General features: G+C 43.3%; 1 protein-coding gene across 1 annotated transcript in view; it reads left to right on the forward strand.

Moving 5' to 3' along the window:
- Positions 1 to 17,460, forward strand: part of LOC112215332 (activin receptor type-2B) — a 53,371-nt gene extending 35,911 nt beyond the window's left edge. Inside the window, exons 3-11 of the mRNA XM_024374280.2 lie at positions 2,863 to 2,969; positions 6,834 to 6,982; positions 8,393 to 8,539; positions 8,626 to 8,769; positions 11,245 to 11,393; positions 12,351 to 12,465; positions 14,624 to 14,762; positions 14,960 to 15,090; positions 15,258 to 17,460. Of these exons, the coding sequence (XP_024230048.2) occupies positions 2,863 to 2,969; positions 6,834 to 6,982; positions 8,393 to 8,539; positions 8,626 to 8,769; positions 11,245 to 11,393; positions 12,351 to 12,465; positions 14,624 to 14,762; positions 14,960 to 15,090; positions 15,258 to 15,452 (1,276 nt within the window). The 3' untranslated portion in view covers positions 15,453 to 17,460. The remainder of the gene's footprint in view (positions 1 to 2,862; positions 2,970 to 6,833; positions 6,983 to 8,392; positions 8,540 to 8,625; positions 8,770 to 11,244; positions 11,394 to 12,350; positions 12,466 to 14,623; positions 14,763 to 14,959; positions 15,091 to 15,257) is intronic.
- Positions 17,461 to 22,458: the final 4,998 nt, after the last annotated feature.

The following is a 22,458-nucleotide window of genomic DNA, read 5'->3' on the forward strand; positions in this document are numbered from 1 at the left end:
AATGAACATTGTTGTGTTTTATAGTGTTGAATGAGAAGAGCCAAGGTAACATAAAGGGCCTTTGTTTCGGGGTATTTAACCAGAGGTTTTCTACAAGCTCAATCCTAAAGCTGCGTGAGTTCTCACCATGAAAAGGCTGTGTATGAAACCATTCCCTCATCGAGACTGCCAGTGCGAAAGTGGGCCAGCAACAATGACTGATCTTGAAACGCAACGCCAGCAATCCCAGGTTGCTTAAACTAGAGGTCGCCACTTCTTAAAATAGCAGACGAGCAGATCCTCTGGTGCATGTTGGAAATACCAAACATCGAAGTGCATTGAGTGACGGGCTTAAGTTGAAAAGCTTTTTTGAAACGCTCGAGACTGTTGAAGACGCTCGAGACTGTTGAAGACGCTCGAGACTGTTGAAGACGCTCGAGACTGTTGAAGACGCTCGAGACTGTTGAAGACGCTCGAGACTGTTGAAGACGCTCGAGACTGTTGAAGACGCTCGAGACTGTTGAAGACACTCGAGACTGTTGTAGATTAGACTTGGGTAAAGATATGTTATCTTGCCACCACCGGTGAGGAGGTCCGTCCTGTTCTGAATGAACTGTGCAACATATAGTGGGGCAAACCAAGTATTTAGTCAGCCACCAATTGTGCAAGTTCTCCCACTTAAAAATATGAGAGAGGCCTGTAATTTTCATCATAGGTACACTTCAACTATGACAGACAAAATGAGAGAAAAAAATATCCAGAAAATCACATTGTAGGATTTTTTATGAATTTATTTGCAAATGATGGTGGAAAATAAGTATTTGGTCAATAACAAAAGTTTATCTCAATACTTTGTTATATACCCTTTGTTGGCAATGACAGAGGTCAAACGTTTTCTGTAAGTCTTCACAAGGTTTTCACACACTGTTGCTGGTATTTTGGCCCATTCCTCCATGCAGATCTCCTCTAGAGCAGTGATGTTTTGGGGCTGTTGCTGGGCAACATGGACTTTCAACTCCCTCCAAAGATTTTCTATGGGGTTGAGATCTGGAGACTGGCTAGGCCACTCCAGGACCTTGAAATGCTTCTTATGAAGCCACTCCTTCATTGCCCGGGCAGTGTGTTTGGGATCATTGTCATGCTGAAAGACCCAGCCACATTTCATCTTCAATGCCCTTGCTGATGGAAGGAGGTTTTCACTCAAAATCTCACGATACATGGCCCCATTCATTCTTTCCTTTACACGGATCAGTCGTCCTGTTCCCAATCTTCTTCTGGATCATCCAAATGCTCTCTAGCAAACTTCAGACGGGCCTGGACATGTACTGGCTTAAGAAGGGGGACACATCTGGCACTGCAGGATTTGAGTCCCTGGCGGCGTAGTGTGTTACTGATGGTAGGCTTTGTTACTTTGGTCCCAGCTCTCTGCAAGTCATTCACTAGGTCCCCCCGTGTGGTTCTGGGATTTTTGCTCACCGTTCTTGTGATCATTTTGACCCCACGGGGTGAGCTCTTGCGTGGAGCCCCAGATCGAGGGAGATTATCAGTGGTCTTGTATATGTCTTCCATTTCCTAATAATTGCTCCCACAGTTGATTTCTTCAAACCAAGCTGCTTACCTATTGCAGATTCAGTCTTCCCAGCCTGGTGCAGGTCTACAATTTTGTTTCTGGTGTCCTTTGACAGCTCTTTGGTCTTGGCCATAGTGGAGTTTGGAGTGTGACTGTTTGAGGTTGTGGACAGGTGTCTTTTATACTGATAACAAGTTCAAACAGGTGCCATTAATACAGGTAACGAGTGGAGGACAGAGGAGCCTCTTAAAGAATAAGTTACAGGTCTGTGAGAGACAGAAATCTTGCTTGTTTGTAGGTGACCAAATACTTATTTTCCACCATAATTTGCAAATAAATTCATTAAAAATCCTACAATGTGATTTTCTGGATATTTTTTTTCTCATTTTGTCTGTCATAGTTGAAGTGTACCTATGATGAAAATTACAGGCCTCATCTTTTTAAGTGGGAGAACTTGCACAATTGGTGGCTGACTAAATACTTGTTTGCCCCACTTTATTACCCTGCGGGAATCCAGGTTCCTTGAATGCATTGATGTAAATGCTTTCATATCGTGTGTAAGTTGATCCTGGAAGCAACAGTTGTCAGTGTGGACCCTCTAGTCTAGACATACAGTGGATGTCTTTAAAATCTCAATCTTCAAATTTGCATCATGATCACAACCATCCTACTGTTGGGAGTTGGTGTTCATATCGGGACAGCTTGAGGAGACTCCTCCATTTCGCCCGGGCCTCCTTCCAGTGTTGTCAGGGTCGACTGGCTGGCTTCGCCAATGGCTCTGGCTCTTTGAGGGGAGAGGACACTGCCCAATGACCCGCCAGGCTACCACATCGCTGACCCGGGCCGATGTGCTCGGCGCCCCATCAGCAGTATGATGGCGACACTGCCAGTCCTCTCCCTCCTTCTCCTGTCCTCCACAGTGGTCAAGAAGTCAATAGTGTGAGCGCTGCATGGCGATGGATGGGAACGGAAGGAGGAGGGAGGAGCTAAGGGGTAGTTAGGTGTCTGAGCAGGTCATAGGCCCTAATTCTGTTTCCGGGTCGTGTTCATTAGGGTACACAGTGGCAAAGCTTTTCTGAACGTCTTGTATCGGAAAACGATATTAAAACAGAGCAGTTTTGAGCAGTTTCTGGTAGAACCTTCCTGTTTCACTGCTTTTCATAACGGAACTTCCCTTCTGAACACGACCCGGCGTAGGGAATAACCACAGGCCCTCTTAAGCACTGAAGTCAGCAGAAAGCTGAGGCGCTCTCTACTCTAGACTAAAGTGTTTCCCTTTGACAGTCGCTACAATGTTGTCTTTCTTTTCTCAGGCAAGAGTGTGTGGCGACAGAGGAGAATCCTCAGGTCTTCTTCTGTTGCTGTGAGGGGAACTTCTGCAACGAGAGGTTCACCCACCTGCCCGATGTCAATGGACCAAGTAAGTAGACCTGTAGGACGCCGTCTCTTTGTTACATCCATAGAAAATAGATCTGGCCGCCGGTCCACCCAACACAGAACACGGAGTTGAGTAGTAACATCTCTTCTAATTATTATATCTCTATGGCTAGGCTACATCTCAATTGCAACGTTCACTCCCATACTCAGTTTTCAAGGGCTAGTCAGATGTACAGTTTATATTGACCTGTATCTGAATGGGCTTTTGTCATCATTTTTGAGTATTTGATTTTCCCAATCACTGCTTCTTCCATTTGTTTCAGAGCAAATATCATATGCTTTGCTATAGTATCATACTATTATGATATCTTGGTATGTTATCTTGGTATTCCAACCCCTGGCTGGTGTGAAGTGAAACTCAGTAGGTTGATATTATATTTGACATCGGTGTAAAACCTATACCAGCTGGAAGTTGGTATATGTTGAGTTGGAAGCTCCGCGGGCCTCACCCAGGGTTAACAATTGACTTTGTTCCCGAACGGTCCACAGAAGGGAATTGTAGGGTCTTAAACATGACGGACTGAAATGTGCAAGAGGCCACGAGTATTGAATTACAACCCTTGTTTGCAGACTGCAAGTCTTGAAAAGGTAGGGGCAATTCTGCCCAGGATAACAGCACAAAAATGTTATTATTGAGCACACAGACATCTAGACAGCAAACCTTTTTGTCCATTGAAGTCAAAGCAGGGCTTAAAGGAGAAGACAATACTGTCCCTACCTAATAGTGTACCTACCTATTCATATACCTGCCTAATACTGTACCTACCTAATAGTGTACCTACCTATTCGTATACCTGCCTAATACTGTACCTACCTAATAGTGTACCCACCTATTCATATACCTGCCTAATACTGTACCTACCTAATAGTGTACCTACCTATTCATATACCTGCCTAATACTGTACCTACCTATTCATATACCTGCCTAATACTGTATCTGCCTAATACTGTATCTGCCTAATACTGTATCTGCCTAATACTGTACCTATGTAATACTGTACCTGCCTATTCATATACCTACCTAATACTGTACCTATGTAATACTGTACCTGCCTATTCATATACCTGCCTAATACTGTACCTACCTAATACTGTACCTGCCTATTCATATACCTACCTAATACTGTACCTATCTATTCATATACCTGCCTAATACTGTACCTGCCTAATACTGTACCTGCCTAATACCGTACCTGCCTAATACTGTACCTGCCTAATCATGTACCTGCCTATTCATATACCTACCTAATACTGTACCTGCCTAATACTGTACCTGCCTATTCATATACCTACCTAATACTGTACCTGCCTATTCATATACCTGCCTAATACTGTACCTACCTAATACTGTACCTACCTATTCATATACCTACCTAATACTGTACCTATCTATTCATATACCTGCCTAATACTGTACCTGCCTAATACTGTACCCGCCTCATCATGTACCTGCCTATTCATATACCTGCCTATTCATATACCTACCTAATACTGTACCTACCTATTCATATACCTACCTAATACTGTACCTATCTATTCATATACCTGCCTAATACTGTACCTGCCTAATACTGTACCTGCCTAATACTGTACCTGCCTAATACTGTACCTGCCTAATACCGTACCTGCCTAATACTGTACCTGCCTAATCATGTACCTGCCTATTCATATACCTACCTAATACTGTACCTGCCTAATACTGTACCTGCCTATTCATATACCTACCTAATACTGTACCTGCCTATTCATATACCTGCCTAATACTGTACCTACCTAATACTGTACCTACCTATTCATATACCTACCTAATACTGTACCTATCTATTCATATACCTGCCTAATACTGTACCTGCCTAATACTGTACCTGCCTCATCATGTACCTGCCTATTCATATACCTACCTAATACTGTACCTGCCTATTCATATACCTGCCTAATACTGTACCTACCTAATACTGTACCTACCTATTCATATACCTACCTAATACTGTACCTATCTATTCATATACCTGCCTAATACTGTACCTGCCTAATACTGTACCTGCCTCATCATGTACCTGCCTATTCATATACCTACCTAATACTGTACCTACCTATTCATATACCTGCCTAATACTGTAACTACCTATTCATATACCTACCTAATACTGTACCTACCTATTCATATACCTGCCTAATACTGTACCTGCCTAATACTGTACCTACCTAATACTGTACCTGCCTATTCATATACCTGCCTAATACTGTACCTACCTATTCATATACCTACCTAATACTGTACCTGCCTAATCATATACCTGCCTAATCATATACCTACCTAATACTGTACCTACCTATTCATATACCTACCTAATTCTGTACCTGCCTAATACTATACCTGCCTAATACTATACCTGCCTAATACTGTACCTACCTATTCATGTACCTGCCTATTCATATACCTACCTAATACTGTACCTATCTAATACTGTACCTACCTATTCATATACCTGTCTAATACTGTACCTACCTATTCTTATACCTGCCTAATACTGTACCTACCTATTCATATACCTGTCTAATACTGTACCTACCTATTCATATACCTGTCTAATACTGTACCTACCTATTCTTATACCTGCCTAATACTGTACCTGCCTAATATTGTACCTGCCTAATCATATACCTGCCTAATCATATACCTACCTAATACTGTACCTACCTATTCATATACCTACCTAATTCTGTACCTGCCTAATACTAAACCTGCCTAACACTGTCCCTACCTATTCATATACCTGCCTAATACTGTACCTAGCTAATACTGTACCTAGCTAATACTGTACCTAGCTAATACTGTTACCTACCTATTCATATACCTGCCTAATACTGTACCTAGCTAATACTGTACCTACCTATTCATATACCTACCTAATACTGTACCTACCTATTCATATACCTGCCTCATACTGTACCTACCTATTCATATACCTGCCTAATACTGTACCTGCCTAATATTGTACCTGCCTAATCATATACCTGCCTAATCATATACCTACCTAATACTCTACCTACCTATTCATATACCTGCCTAATACTGTACCTAGCTAATACTGTATCTAGCTAATACTGTACCTAGCTAATACTCTTACCTACCTATTCATATACCTACCTAATTCTGTACATGCCTAATACTAAACCTGCCTAACACTGTCCCTACCTATTCATATACCTGCCTAATACTGTACCTAGCTAATATTGTACCTAGCTAATACTGTACCTACCTATTCATATACCTGCCTAATCATATACCTGCCTAATCATATACCTACCTAATACTGTACCTACCTATTCATATACCTACCTAATTCTGTACCTGCCTAATACTAAACCTGCTTAATACTGTCCCTACCTATTCATATACCTACCTAATACTCTACCTACCTATTCATGTACCTACCTAATACTCTACCTACCTATTCATATACCTGCCTAATACTGTACCTAGCTAATACTGTACCTACCTAATACTGTACCTACCTATTCATATACCTGCCTAATACTGTACCTACCTATTCCTATACCTACCTAATACTGTACCTACCTATTCATATACCTGCCTAATACTGTACCTAGCTAATACTGTACCTAGCTATTCATAGACTTACCTATTCATATACCTACCTATTCATATACCTATCTAATACTGTACCTACCTATTCGTATACCTGCCTAATACTCTACCTGCCTAATACTGTACCTACCTAATACTCTACCTACCTAATACTGGACCTACCTAATACTGTACCTACCTATTACTGTTTTCTCGCTCCTCTCGGTAACACTGTGTTCTCTCTGTCCCTCCAGTGATCAAGCCGCCTCCCCCCACGCCCACCCTACTCAATGTGCTGGTCTACTCACTGCTGCCTATCACCATGCTCTCCATGGCCCTGCTGCTGGCCTTCTGGATGTACCGCCACCGCAAGCCGCCCTATGGCCACGTGGACATCAACGAGGTCGGCCAGTTTCCCCCGACCATCTCATTAGCTCTGTCTCGTTCAGTTTTGCTTCCCGTCGCTCTTCTGTACTCGTCTTTGAATTAATGAATTTATTTGAAACATTTCAAATGCGTGCCGACTTGCTTCAGCCAAGTACATCAATACTACACACAAAAAAGTCATTGAGGGTTAAAAACACAAAGTCAACACTTATATCCATTGTGGTCCTCCTGTCTGTCAGTGGTATTGGCTCTCTCTGTCTGTAGAGATATGTAGCTGTTGAATTATCTTATGTGGTGCCACCTCTTTCCTGTTTGTGGTTTCTCACTCCTATTCTTTCACTTCCTCGCTCTTTTATCCCTTCTTCTTCGGAGGCCATCTTGTTAGCAGCCCCTAAGCTACCGTGCAAAGCCTCTATTAATGACCACCGCCATCTAGAGGTAGTCGGCTGCCACTGCACTGTGATATAGGTCCCTCCTATAGGACCACTGCGCTGTGATATAGGTCCCTCCTATAGGACCACTGCCCTATGTTTTTGTCCCTCCTATAGGACCACTGCCCTGTGATATAGGTCCCTCCTATAGGACCACTGCCCTATGTTTTTGTCCCTCCTATAGGACCACTGCCCTGTGATATAGGTCCCTCCTATAGGACCACTGCCCTGTGATATAGGTCCCTCCTATAGGACCACTGCCCTGTGATATAGATCCCTCCTATAGGGCCACTGCCCTGTGATACAGGTCCCCCTATAGGACCACTGCCCTGTGATATAGGTCCCTCCTATAGGACCACTGTGATATAGGTCCCCCTATAGGACCACTGCCCTGTGATACAGGTCCCTCCTATAGGACCACTGCCCTGTGATATAGGTCCCTCCTATAGGACCACTGCCCTGTGATATAGGTCCCTCCTATAGGACCACTGTGATATAGGTCCCCCCTATAGGACCACTGTGATATAGGTCCCCCTATAGGACCACTGTGATATAGGTCCCCCTATAGGACCACTGCCCTGTGATATAGGTCCCCCTATAGCACCACTGTGATATAGGTCCCTCCTATAGGACCACTGCCCTGTGATATAGGACCACTGCCCTGTGATATAGGTCCCCCCTATAGGACCACTGCCCTTTGATATAGGTCCCTCCTATAGGACCACTGTGATATAGGTCCCCCCTATAGGACCACTGTGATATAGGTTAGTCTTTATATGTTAGTCTTTAGCATGTGTAGAATCTTGGGCTTATTTGTTTTTCTTAAAGTTAAACTGTTTTGCAACAGAGTTTTAGAAGTTTTTCATTTGATATCAAAGCTCCAGTTATTATAGAAGTCGTAAGTGTGTTGTGAGCCGCACTCGGTCCTCATAGGCTTGTTGAATGTAATGTCCCAGTGTTTACCTGTACTGACCTCTGAACTATTTATCTACCAGGATCCTGGCCTAGTTCCCCCTCCTTCCCCCCTGGTGGGTCTCAAACCCCTGCAGTTGCTTGAGATCAAGGCAAGGGGGCGCTTCGGTTGCGTGTGGAAGGCCCAGATGATGAACGAATACGTGGCTGTCAAGGTCTTCCCCATTCAGGTAAGTGGCTGAAGCGTTGATGTAATGTTCCCTCTGTTTGTGTACCCTCTGAAGCGTTGATGTAACGTTTGTGTGTCCTCCCACAGGATAAGCAGTCGTGGATGAATGAGCGGGACGTGTTCCTCACGCCGGGGATGAAGCACGAGAACCTGCTGCGCTACATTGCGGCCGAGAAGCGCGGGACCAACCTGGAGATGGAGCTGTGGCTCATCTCTGAGTTCCACCAGAGGGTGAGAAGGAGGAGTAGGGAAACAGGGGTGGAGGGAGAGGTGTTAAGGCGCTAGGTTCTCTAACATCTCATCTGGTCTGGCTTGACTGCATCAAATTGATATAAAGAAGCTATCTAGCTACACTAGCCAGCTAAGCTGGCCAGCTAGCTAGCTAACACGGCTAATTGTGGCTATTGTGCTGCACTCCTTGTCCACAACAACTCCATTCATATTAAACAACAGCCTACCTGTTGGTTGATCATTGCAGCCTACTCCTTCTCATTTAGCCAACTTAATTCCGTGATTGAAATTCCAGTTTGTGTTGATTAGAAATCTCCCACTTCACTTTCTACACATGTTGCCTCTGACTGTAGCGCCACTGTCATTGACCGACAATAACAACAAGCTACAGGCATGAAATGTGTGTAGGTTACCGGGCACTACTTTTTTATGGGGCGCACTCAGAAAAACAAAAATACTTTTATACAAATGTTGAATGTCATGTTGTACCCTAGTATGTAGCAACGCCACATTTTAGACCAAGCCTTGCCATTAAAATAGGCATGTGTGTATGAGACATAAACTGAGACACAAACTGAACAAGTTCCACAGACATGTGACTAACAGAAATGGAATAATGTGTCCCTAAACAAAGGGGTGATCAAAATCAAAACTAACAGTCAGTATCTGGTGTGGCCACCAGCTGCATTAAGTACTGCAGTGCATCTCCTCCTCATGGACTGCACCAGATTTGCCAGTTCTTGATGTGAGATGTTACCCCACTCTTCCACCAAGGCACCTGCAAGTTCCCGTACATTTCTGCGGGGAATGGCCCTAGCCCTCACCCTCAGTCCGATGATGCTGTGACACACCGCCCCAGACTATGACGGACCCTCCACCTCCAAATCGATCCCGCTCCAGAGTACAGGCCTCGGTGTAACGCTCATTCCTTTGATGATAAATGCGAATCCGACCTTTTGAAAGTCCTGTCTGGTCCAGCGACGGTGGGTTTGTCCCCATAGGCGATGTTGTTGCCGGTAATGTCTGGTGAGAATCTGCCTTACAACAGGCCTACAAGCCCTCAGTCCAGCCTCTCTCCGCCTATTGCGGACAGTCTGAGCACTGATGGAGAGATTGTGCGTTCCTGGTGTAGCTCGGGCAATTGTTATTGCCTTCCTGTACCTGTACCTGTCGATCCTGTACCGGTGTGCCGATCCTGTGCAGGTGTTGTTACACGTGGTCTGCCACTGCGAGGACGATCAGCTGTCCGTCCTGTCTCACTGTAGCGCTGTCTTAGGCGTCTCACAGTACGGACATTGCAATTTCTTGCCCTGGCCACATCTGCAGTCCTCATGCCTCCTTGCAGCATGCCTAAGGCACGTTCACGCAGATGAGCAGGGACCCCGGGCATCTTTCTTTTTGTGTTTTTCAGAGTCAGTAGAAAGGCCTCTTTAGTGTCCTAAGTTTTCATAACTGTGACCTTAATTGCTTACCATCTGTAAGCTGTTAGTGTCTTAATGACTGTTCCACAGGTGCATGTTCCTTAATTGTTTATGGTACATTGAACAAGCATGTGAAACAGTGTTTAAACCCTTTAGAATGAAGATCTGTGAAGTTAATTCGATGGCCTGTCGTTTCTCTTTGCTTATTTGAGCAGTTCTTGCCATAATTTGGACTTGGTCTTTTACAAAATAGGGTTATCTTCTGTATACCACCTCTACCTTGTCACAACACAACTGATTGGCTCAAACGTATTAAGAAGGAAAGAAAATGTACTTTTCACAAGGCACACCTGTTCATTTAAATGCATTCCAGTTGACAAAAGCTCATGAAGCTGGTTGAGAGAATCCCAAGAGTGCGCAAAGCTGTTATCAAGGCAAAGGGTGGCTACTTTGAAGAATCTCAAATATAAAATATTTTTACTTCATGATTCCATATGTGTTATGTCATAGTTTTGATGTCTTCACTTCTATTCTACTATGTAGAAAAACATTGTTTTAAAAAAAAACTTGGAATGAGTAGTGGCATCCAAGCTTTTCACTGGTACTGTATATACAATACACACAATGCCTTCGGAAAGTGTTTAGACCCTTTGACCTTTTGGTTGTTTGGCTATTCAAATAACTATGCCCATCCCCTACCCGAGAGGTATTGCCTTTTTATTTCCCTCGCTGTTGAATGTTCAATTCCGCAAAAGTTGTTTTGCTACAGTTTAATAGCACTCGATTTGACAGACCTCAGTGGCTGGCCTTCATTGATCTCGGACAATAAACTATGTATGAATGATAGCAACCCTGTCTCTGCGGTCAAATACACTTATATTTTCCCCAGTTCAATCATTGAAAAGTTATTTAGTGTGCTCTCGGGATGTCTTACTTTATCTTGTTGTTAACAGCTCCACTTCTCACTTTCTTTTTTTCTCTCTCTTGCGCTTCCTTTCTCTTTCGCTCTCTCTCTCTCTTGTGCTGTGTATGTCTGCCTGTGTGTATACTCCAGGGCTCCCTGACAGACTATCTGAAGGGGAACGCGATCAGCTGGACTGAGCTGTGTCACATCTCTGAGACCATGGCCTGCGGGCTGGCCTACCTGCACGAGGACGTTCCTCGCTACAAAGGAGAGGGACCCAAACCGGCCATTGCTCACAGGTAAGGGCACATGAGGTCAGCACTGGCTTTTGTGAGAGAGAATGCGAGACATTAGACTTGGGGTCTGGTTCGAGCAGCGTTTCTGATTTCTCAATGACCTATTTGGTAAGTTAAGGTAATCCTATACCTTAGCAATGATTATGCTACGTTTTTGTTCACATTTTTGTTCACTCTGCGGGCCCCTGTGTCGTACAATCTGGAGGGATCTATCCTTGAGGGCATCTTTTCTTTTAACAGCACTCAAACCTCTTGACTGCAATTTTATTTGACCGCAGGAAATCAAAATGGTTTACACTTTATGCCATTGGGAAAACACTTTCAACATTCAGTTCTGATTTAAACTGTGCTATAAGTCTAGACAGGACCGTTCCCTGTTTGCAGCGGGTCTCTCAGTTCTGATTTAAACTGTGCTACAAGTCTAGACAGGACCGTTCCCTGTTTGCAGCGGGTCTTCTTTATTTGTGTGTAGTTCATGATAAGACCGATCATGACAAAGGGCCAACTGATCCCAAACCAGTTGTGGGGCCAATCCTATCTCTCTAATCCAGGGTTATTCAATGAAATACTATATGGTCCTTTTCAGGACACCAGGCAAGGAAACTCTCAGGCCAATCACTGATGTTAATTGAACTGGTAGAAAAGAAAACCAGGGTCTGGTTCAGTGGGCAGGCAACGTTTTGAAATGGGGAGGTATTACCTGAACTTGTCTGATAAGAAAACACTTTTCTGTTTTCTGCCGCAACAGTTTTTGCTACCTTGTGCCCTACTAAACATGACCCAGTTTTGCCCTCGGGCCATATAGTTCAATAGCCCTGCTGCCGTGTCGTTCAATAGCCCTGCTGCCGTGTCGTTCAATAGCCCTGCTGCCGTGTCGTTCAATAGCCCTGCTGCCGTGTCGTTCAATAGCCCTGCTCTACACCATCACTGACCCCGTCCTCTTTTCCTTTTCCCCTCCAGGGACTTCAAGAGTAAGAACGTGATGCTGCGGACGGACCTGACGGCCATCATCGGAGACTTTGGGCTGGCGGTGCGGTTCGAGCCGGGCAAGCCCCCAGGGGACACTCATGGCCAGGTGAGTGAGTCACCATCAGTCTGTCCCAAATGGCGCCCTGTTCGAGTTGAGTTAACTACTTTTCATCCGTAAACAGGAATCAGGGAGCTATTTCTGACGAGTAAATTGACCGTACTATCTATGAACAAAGACCATTATGGAGACACTGCTTTAAAGATCATACTAACTATGAACAAAGAACATCATGGAGACACTGCTTTAAAGATCATACTAACTATGAACAAAGAACATCATGGAGACACTGCTTTAAAGATCATACTAACTATGAACAAAGAACATCATGGAGACACTGCTTTAAAGATCATACTAACTATGAACAAAGAACATCATGGAGACACTGCTTTAAAGATCATACTAACTAGGAACAAAGAACATCATGGAGACACTGCTTTAAAGATCATACTAACTTGAACACCTACACAAGTCAATAGCTTGATAAACACCTTGTTCATCTACCCAGCAAGTCAGATTTCAAAGAACCGAAACAAAATGCAAGCGGCGGCCATTTTGTCCCAGAAAATATAAAATTTAAAAGTAGGATTAAAAAATAAATAATTCATCATGGAGACACTGCTTTAAAGATCATACTAACTATGAACAAAGAACATCATGGAGACACTGCTTTAAAGATCATACGAACTAAACTCAAGAAAAAAAGAAACGTCCTTTCAGCAAACTTAACATGTGTAAATATTTGTATGAACATAACAAGATTCAACAACTGAGACATAAACTGTACAAGTTCCACAGACATGTAACTAACAGAAATTGAATTTGTCCCTGAACAGAGGGGGGGGTCAAAATCAAAGTAACAGTCAGTATCTGGTGTGGCCACCAGCTGCATTAAGTATTGCAGTGCATCTCCTCATGGACTGCACCAGATTTGCCAGTTCTTGCTGTGAGATGTTACCCCACTCTTCCACCAAGGCACCTGGAAGTTCCCGGACATTTCTGGGGGGAATGGCCCTAGCCCTCACCCTCCGATCCAACAGGTCCCAGACGTGCTCAATGGGATTGAGATCCGGGCTCTTCGCTGGCCACGGCAGAACACTGAGATTCCTGTCTTGCAGGAAATCACGCACAGAACGAGCAGTATGGCTGGTGGCATTATCATGCTGGAGGGTCATGTCAGGATGAGCATGCAGGAAGGGTACCACATGAGGGAGGAGGATGTCTTCCCTGTAACGCACAGCGTTGAGATTGCCTGCAATGACAAAAAGCTCGTTACACAGAGTATAGGCCTTGGTGTAACGCTCAATCCTTCGACGATAAATCCGAATCCGAGACAAAACGGCAACTCGTCAGTGAAGAGCACTTTTTGCCAGTCCTGTCTGGTTCAGCGATGGTGGGTTTGTGCCCATAGGCGACGTTGTTGCCGGTGATGTCTGGTGAGGACTTGCCTTACAACACGCCTACAAGCCCTCAGTCCAGCCTCTCCCCGCCTATTGTGGACAGTCTGAGCACTGATGGAGGGATTGTTCGTTCCTGGTGTAACTCGGGCAGTTGTTGTTGCCATCCTGTACCTTATTCGCAGGTGTGATGTACGAATGTACCGATCATCTGCAGGTGTTGTTACACGTGATCTGCCACTGCGAGGACGATCAGCTGTCCGTCCTGTCTCCCTGTAGTGCTATCTTAGGCGTATCACAGTACGGACATTGCAATTAATTACCCTGGCCACATCTGCAGTCCTCATGCCTCCTTGCAGCATACCTAAGGCAAGTTCACTCAGATGAGCAGGGACCCTGGGCATCTTTCTTTTGGTGTTTTTCAGAGTCAGTAGAAAAGCCTTTTAGTGTCCTAAGTTTTCATAACTGTGACCTTATTTGCCTATAGTCTGTAAGCTGTTAGTGTCTTAACGACAGTTCCACAGGTGCATGTTCATTAATTGTTTATGGTTCATTGAACAAGCATGGGAAACAGTGTTTAAACCCTTTACAATGAAGATCTGTGAAGTTATTTGGATTTTTACGAATGTATCTTTGAAAGACAGGGACCTGAAAAAGGGACGTTTCTTTTTTGCTGAGTTTATGAACAAAAAACATAATGGAGACACTGTTTTAAAGCTCATGTACTCACGCAACATGGAAAAGGAAGTGCGTGAGTATGTGAGAGCGTGTAGGGGACCTAGTCTGACAGTGTCTTGTCCGTCGTGCAGGTGGGTACCAGGCGCTACATGGCGCCGGAGGTCCTGGAAGGGGCCATTAACTTTCAGCGGGATGCCTTCCTCAGGATAGACATGTACTCCATGGGCCTGGTGCTGTGGGAGCTGGTGTCGCGCTGCAAGGCGGCCGACGGTGAGTCACACACTAACACCCAAACGCACACACGGGATCATACCTGCTGATTTATCGTCAATCATACCACATTGGAATCACTTTTAATGCAGTGTAATTGACAAATTAGTACACATGAATGTTGATAGCTTGTGGGTAATGACGTAGCATAGCCTGTTGGGGTTCCATGCTAAGATGTTGTTGTTTTGTATGGTCAGGCCCAGTGGATGAGTACATGTTGCCGTTTGAGGAGGAGATCGGTCAGCACCCGTCCCTGGAGGACTTACAGGATGTGGTGGTCCACAAAAAGATGAGGCCGGTCTTCAAGGACTGCTGGCTCAAACACGCTGTGAGTATTCTCGCTTTGTCTCCAACGCAGAGAGCAGTGGGTCAATAGTGGGATGTCCTTACAGCAGTATAGTTTTAGATTCACATTTCCCACAATATGTCACCCTACCTGCAACATGATGGTTAGTTAAGTGCTGAGATGTTCCTGTCCTCTGATGTGTCTCGCAGGGCCTAGAGTCGATGTGTGAGACGATAGAGGAGTGCTGGGACCATGACGCCGAGGCGCGGCTTTCGGCCGGCTGCGTGGAGGAGCGCATCTCACAGATCCGCCGGCTGACCAGCCCCCCTACCTCAGACTGCTTGGTCTCCATGGTTACCTCTGTCACCAACGTGGACTTGCCACCCAAAGAGTCCAGTATCTGAGCCCCAACCTCGCCCTACCAACACCCACCCACCCAACGCAGAGCGATAACATGCAAGCAAACAAAACAGCCGTGTCTTCTTCTTCTTCAGCTTCAGCTTCAGCTTCAGCCGATCTCAGAAGAAGAAAAAACATGAATGCAGCTGCTGTTTTATCCTGACATCTTTTTTTACATTTATTTTTATTGTTATTTTCTTTCCAATCGGATCAATATTACCAGCACACTTCTTCTCTACTGTGTTTTTATCAAGAGAGGACAAGAAAAACTAAATTGACATCTCAAAAGTGCATTCAGGTGCCGACTTATGAATGCTGACAAGGTGCAGGTACCTCAACCGTTTTCAGCTCTCAGCCGTTTATTTGGGTTTAGTTTATTCCTCTTTCTGTCTTCTGGACAGGATTGCCTGTGACAAAAACCAACCAACTAAGCAACCATCTACCATGTTGGACAATACATCAATGCTGCAAAAACCTTATATGAACATTAAGACTTACACACAACTAACCTTCCTCAAGGGATTTTAGTTTTCAGAAAACGTTTCCTTTTCCGACAGCGTGCTATACAAACCTTCGGAACTAACGGGTGTCTCTAGAACACAGAGAAAAGTGGAAGGCAACTGGACTCGTTTCATTTTGGATTTTGCTATGTTCATACTGGTGATTCTGAATGGGGTTGACTATAGCATATGACTATAGCAAATGGCTTGCTTCCCACAGCATCTGGATAGTGCATTTTGTTTGGTACGGAGCTACTTCTCAGGTAACCAGTCTCAAGGGGGCAGGAGATTATGATTAAAGGTGACATCGCAATGCGTCCCGTAAAGTAGAGCGAGAGCCACATCCGCTGCCTTTGATGGGTAGGGTGGGGGCAGACTTTGGTGAGAGGGGCTTTTCTGACATGGTTCAAACCTTTTTAGCTGAGATCAAAATGGTCTAAACATTGAAGGTGCCCAAACAAACTACAAAAACAACAATAGGTGCAAGACCATGGTGAAGATTTGTATGCATTTCGGGTGTGAGAATGAATGCATGTGTGTATGCTTGTGACTATTTGTGCAGTGAGAGTGACTGAATGTGTAGCGGAGAGGGATGAAAATTAAGACCATGAAAAGAACGTTTCAGCCGTAAACAGCTGAAGATGAGTTAAATGGTTTCCTTTTTTTTTGTCTTTTTGTTCTGTTATTTCTTCATATTTTGTTTCAGTGAGTGTATTGGACATTGGGAGCTAAGGACCTAGACTCTATCCACAGAAGGCCCATCTTAGGCCTCAGCAAAAGCCTATATCCTTCACTAGTGTCGAGAGGAAGGGCAGAGTACAGTTGAAGCGTCACTGCCCGGTACCTTTTGTTATTTACCTCTTTCTCACATGGACCAAACTTAGAGTTTTGACCGGGTAGGTCCTGCATTGTAGAAAGGTTTTCGACAGGGCACCAAGCGTAACAACCAATTTGAAACTTCACTTCATTCAGATTGGTTACACGTTCTCGTTCATTAGAAGAGAAAAGTGACACGCAACATTTCCGTATGCCATAATGTAACAGTGAATGTCTACAATGCTGCTGTTTCAGCTCAAAGATGAATATGTGTTCCATTCCCCCCCTGTGCATTACACATACAAGTCTCAGTAGATTTAACTAAACGTGCATACAAGAGCAAAAGTACGTTGGTAGGGATGACAAGGCTTCCGATGTGAAAGAGAACAACGCAAACAATAAAATCGAGTATAAATAAATCAGAAAACTAAAACACAAAAAAAATATATATATTGTTCATGAACCACAGACCACCTCAAACCAGAAATACCTCAGATTTTTCAATGTATATGAGTTCTGTTATATATTTTGTTAGTTGTGTTGACTTGTAGTATGTTTTAATGTGATTTGGGGGGGGCTTTTGTGATTAAGGAATTTTGGAAGATAAAATGTACCATGTCATGTATAAATGAAAGAAAATCTTGTAAATAGCGCTATACAGTTGTAGAATTCTACCAATATACAGTATGACACCTGAGCATTATTCATCATTTCTGCTGACTTCTCCCAACTGGTCTTTTCCTGTCTGACCTGTAATATTTTTTGCATACCCCACGATATATGCAGCATCGCTACAAAAGTATGTGGACACCTGGTCGTCAAACATCTCATTCCAAAATCATGGGCATTAATATGGAGTTGGTCCCCACCTTGCTGCTATAACAGCCTCCACTCTTCTGGGAAGGCTTTCAACTAGATTTTGGAACATCTATGCGGGGACTTGCTTCCATTTAGCCACAAGAGCATTGGTGAGGTCGGTTTTCCAATTCATCCCAAAGGTGTTCGACGGAGTTGAGGTTAGGGCTCTGTGCAGGCCAGTCAAGTTCTTCCACACTTATCTCAACAAACCATTTCTGTATAGACCTCACTTTGTGCATGCAGGCATTGTCATACTGAATCAGGAAAGGGCCTTCCCCAAACTGTTGCCACAAGTTGGAAACACAGAATTGCCTAGAATGTCATTGTATGCTGTAGCGTTAAGATTTCCCTTCACTGGAACTAAAGGGCCTAGCCCGAACCATGAAAAACAGCCCCAGACCATTATTCCTCCTCCAAACTTTACAGTTGGTACTATGCATTCGGGCAGGTAGCGTTCTCCTGGCATCCACCAAACCCAAATTCGTCCGTCGGACTGCCAGATGGTGAAGCATGATTTATCACTCCAAAAAAACGTGTTTCCACTGCTCCAGAGTCCAATTACGTCGAGCTTTACACCACTCCAGCCAACACTTGGCATTTTGCATGGTGATCTTAGGCTTGTGTGCGGCTGCTCGGCCTTGGAAACCCATTTCATGAAGCTTCTGACGAACAGTTATTGTGCTGACGTTGCTTCCGGGGAGCTGGTAGTTTGGAGTTTGGTTGTGAGTGTTGCAACCAAGGACAGACGATTTTTACGCACTTCAGCACTCGGCAGTCCCATTCTGTGAACTTGTGTGGCCTACCACTTCGCGGTTGAGCCGTTGTTGCTCCCAGATGTTTTGACTTCACATTAGCAGGGCAGAAATTTGATGAACTGATTTGTGCCATGGTTAAAAGTCACTAAGCTCTTCAGTAAGGCCATTCTACTGCCAATGTTTGTTTATGGAGATTGTATGGCTGAGTGCTTGATTTTCTACACCTGTCAGCAACAGGTTTTGAAGGGGTGTCCACATACTTCTGCCTATATAGTGTACCTTGGGTTTGTCATCACTTTTAAAATGTATTTAATGACTTATCCCATTCCGTGATGAAAAAAAGAAAGCATTTATACGGAAAAGACTAAATGAGTACCAAGAGATACCATTGAATTTCATTATACAAAGCAACGTGTCTCCAAATTAGTTTCTCTCTCGATTTTATAGCATTCTAACTTTTTAAAGCATAACGTAATATTTTCTTGGTTGATGTTTGATTTGGTAGCACCTTGGGGGGGTGTGGGGGTTATTGTCCCTGGATTCTCATCCCCGTCATCTCATCACACATTGGCTGACAAGGGGCACCGCAGCGGCCTCAGCTCCTTAACCCTACACCTTACAGAGGAGAGCTGTTGTTATAAGTTATTGTTCACTGTGCCATAAGTGTTAAGGTTTGACATCTCTCAGCAGCGTTACACGTGTGTGTGTATAAGCAGAGGGTTTCAGTGTGTTTTAGTTGCACTCATGGAGAGACTCATGACTTCAACCTCTTGTCATCATGAATCCCAGTGTTTGACGTGGGCCTGCGGATTTCTGCGATCCCAGTTGCTTTGAATAAGTGAAACCATAACTAGCATCATTTTAAGCTTTTGTCGTTAGAGAACTTTAACAAGTATTTGGGTGTGTAAAGGGACTACTGTTCAAGGAGCCCCACTTTCCCTGTGTTATAGAGCAAGAAAACAATAAGGAAGCACACTCGTATAGCACTTTTTATTTTCTCTGGATTGACTTCACACCATTTCATCATTAACCAGGACGGAGCTATTATTGGTTTGATTTCAATGCCTTGTTAGCAAATCAAGGTTATGCCTGTGTCAAATGATTAGGTTAGTGTTTTATGTAGAATCTTATTGTAAAACAGTTTTTAACTGTATTAATGCTATAAATGTAACGGGATCAAGAAATTGCCCGTTTGGATATAAAATGTAGCAAGCAATATCTACAGCAATAGTTCTACATATTCTTTCTGACCTCATAGATACTGTAATAGGCCCTTGAGCTAGTGACCAACAAAAACGTCTGGTTGAAAAATGTTCTTTGTTGTTAAGAGGAAGGTTGGTTTGTCGATCCCCAGTCATTGTCTTGGTCATAGTGTTCGTTGAGTTTTGATAGGCCTTCACCTTTTATTCAGTCACAGACTTTTAACTATGAGAAACATGTAGCCAAATCCCTTGTACCGAAGTCTGCAAGAGGTGGAACCAAAATCTTTCTTTTTGAATCTTTTTTGGGGGGGTTGTAATGTGTCCCAATTCTCTCTCAGCCTGGTCTCATTACCTAGTTTTAACATAGTAAATGTATATATGCACACTCAAATTAGTATGATATGTTACGTTTGGTATGGTTACATAAGACAATGAAAGTAGGATGGGTGGGCGTATAATATGAATGCCAAACAACCCAAAGGTTGCGAGTTTTAATCTCACATCATTTTAGCTAATTAGCAACTTTTCAACTAACTACTTTTTAGCTACTTTGCAACTACTTAACATGTTAGCTAACCCTTCCTCTAAATTTAACCCTTTTAGCTAACCCTTCCCCTAAACCTTTAACCTAACTCCGAAACTTAACCCGAACCACAAAACTAGCTAACATTAGCCATCAAGCTAGAGTTCGTAACATATCTTACCTTTTGCAAATTCGTTACATATAATACGAATTGTAGTTAGTAATGGATCACATGAAGTGGATATCCACAAATTTACCATACGAAATGTAATATATACTAAATGTATGTCTTGGGTTTACATAAAGAATAATACGAAATGCTCTGAGACCAGGTTGTCTCACTTTGCTGTTAACATTTGTAACCTTTGACTTTGATTTGAGAAGCTAGAGAAAATCTTCTGACATTTTTGTCCTTTATTTGACCTGCTAGGACCTTTTTACCACCATTTTTTCAAGAGTTAAGTGGATGCATTTGATGAGGAGGGAGAGCAAGGTATGCAAAGTGAGCTATTAGAATTCAAATTGTAAATCTGTTTCTTTCCAAATAGTGGTCTTGATGCACACTGAGCATCACATGCTGTGCAGTGTTAACTTAAGGGTTTAATTCTTTCTATTTTGTTGGTCAGTGTTATGAGTTATACAATACCAATCAGCGTTTTAGCCACGATGGGAAAGGCAAGTATTAGTCTGTTTTTTCATCATTGTCTGTTTTTTTTTACTCTGGGGCCATTTTAAGGATTCTACCGTCTCTAGTTGAGTCTTCAATCTCAGAGTTTAGGGCCAGGATGAGATGGAAAGGGAGCTAGACTTAACACAGGTCTTTTCAAATGAATATTTTAGCTTTAGTGCATTGGATCAGAGGAGGCTGGTGGGAGGAGATATAGGAGGATTGGCGCATTGGAATTTAATAAATTGAACGGAGTCTCAAATGCGTTGTTTCCATGTGTTTGATGTGTTTGTTACCATTCCAGTCATTACAATGAGCATGTCCTCCTATATCTACTCCCACCAGCCTCCTATGCATTGGATATCGGGTCAAATCTATTCTTACCAATACTCACATTGTGGTTCATGATGACATGGGTGAAGTTTTGGAATATAAACAGCATGTGATATCAGCAACATTGCTATCTGGGAGCGTCGGACGGAAAACCTGAGGTGTTCTGATGTTGTTGTGCCTTTATTTTCCTCATTGTTGTTGCTGAAGCAACCACTGTGGTGCCCCTCTCTTTGTTTATTTGTTATTAGTACCTGACACAAAAAAAATCTCATATAAATATATATATAATGTAATGTAAAAACTCTTAAGTGACCAGCTGTAATTCTGGATGCAGTCTTAGATCCAGGTTGTTCAGGAACCAATTACCTCAGACCTCACGTGAAACAGTGTTGCTAGCTGGACAGTCATCGATACTACAGAATAATGGTGTACACTTTCGTCATGCCAACAGGTTACCTCGTTTGTACTGGTGTAACATGTATCATGCACCCCTTGACAATGTGAAAACCCTCTTTGTTTCTGAGCAGCTCACCTCTTCTTCTTTTTTTCAATAGCAAAGAAATTGTATTGTATGGAAAAGCGTTTTAAGTGCTTTGTCTGCTACTTTCCCCAACTCAAATGGTTAGTGTATAGAGGTTTGACAGCTCACTTTGTCATCAGGCAGAACTGAAACAAAATGGTTCTGGTGATTGTTACTGACTGAGGATTTTTTTTCAGACTGTTAAAAGATTCAGTTGGCTGAGATTTCTTGCTCTCTCTCAAAAAAAAAAACATAACACTAATTACCATTGTACTCTAAGATTGGTTATCAATCCCACTTTGATTCTTCTTATTTTTACTTTACCCAACTCTGAGCATCTTTAAGTGTTATTACGTTGCTTATTTACTGTGCATGGACAGTGGCTCAAGCTTTCTGAACATTACCTCATGTTTTCCCAGAGATCAGTTTGTTCAAGTCTTGCGTCAATCAGCAGCAGCGAGCTGTGAGCCCGGGCAATCGACTTATCCTCTTAAAATATTAAGACCTTCCCCAGCTGGAGAGAACTATTGACTCTGCCAATTGCTAAAAACTTCCATAATTTTTTTTAGCCTCTGGACGAGAATAGCTTGCTGCTCTACACTTTAAAAAGCCATTATTCCATAAAGTGACCGTTTAATTTGCTTCTTTAATAAGAGGTGGGATTTGCTGTTGGTAGACATTGTCAATGGTGAACGTTTGTTTTTTCCTCTTAAGAGCTTGCCAGTGGCTCCTTGCATTGTTTGGAAATGTTCAACCAAACAAAACCGAAACACAATTCCAACGCAAGGACTGATTCACAATGTCTTTCTTCCAAGACCCACCAAAACGAGGGGGGGG

This window comes from Oncorhynchus tshawytscha, linkage group LG16, assembly GCF_018296145.1.
Source record: "Oncorhynchus tshawytscha isolate Ot180627B linkage group LG16, Otsh_v2.0, whole genome shotgun sequence".
In the NCBI taxonomy this organism is placed as follows: Eukaryota; Metazoa; Chordata; class Actinopteri; order Salmoniformes; family Salmonidae; genus Oncorhynchus; species Oncorhynchus tshawytscha.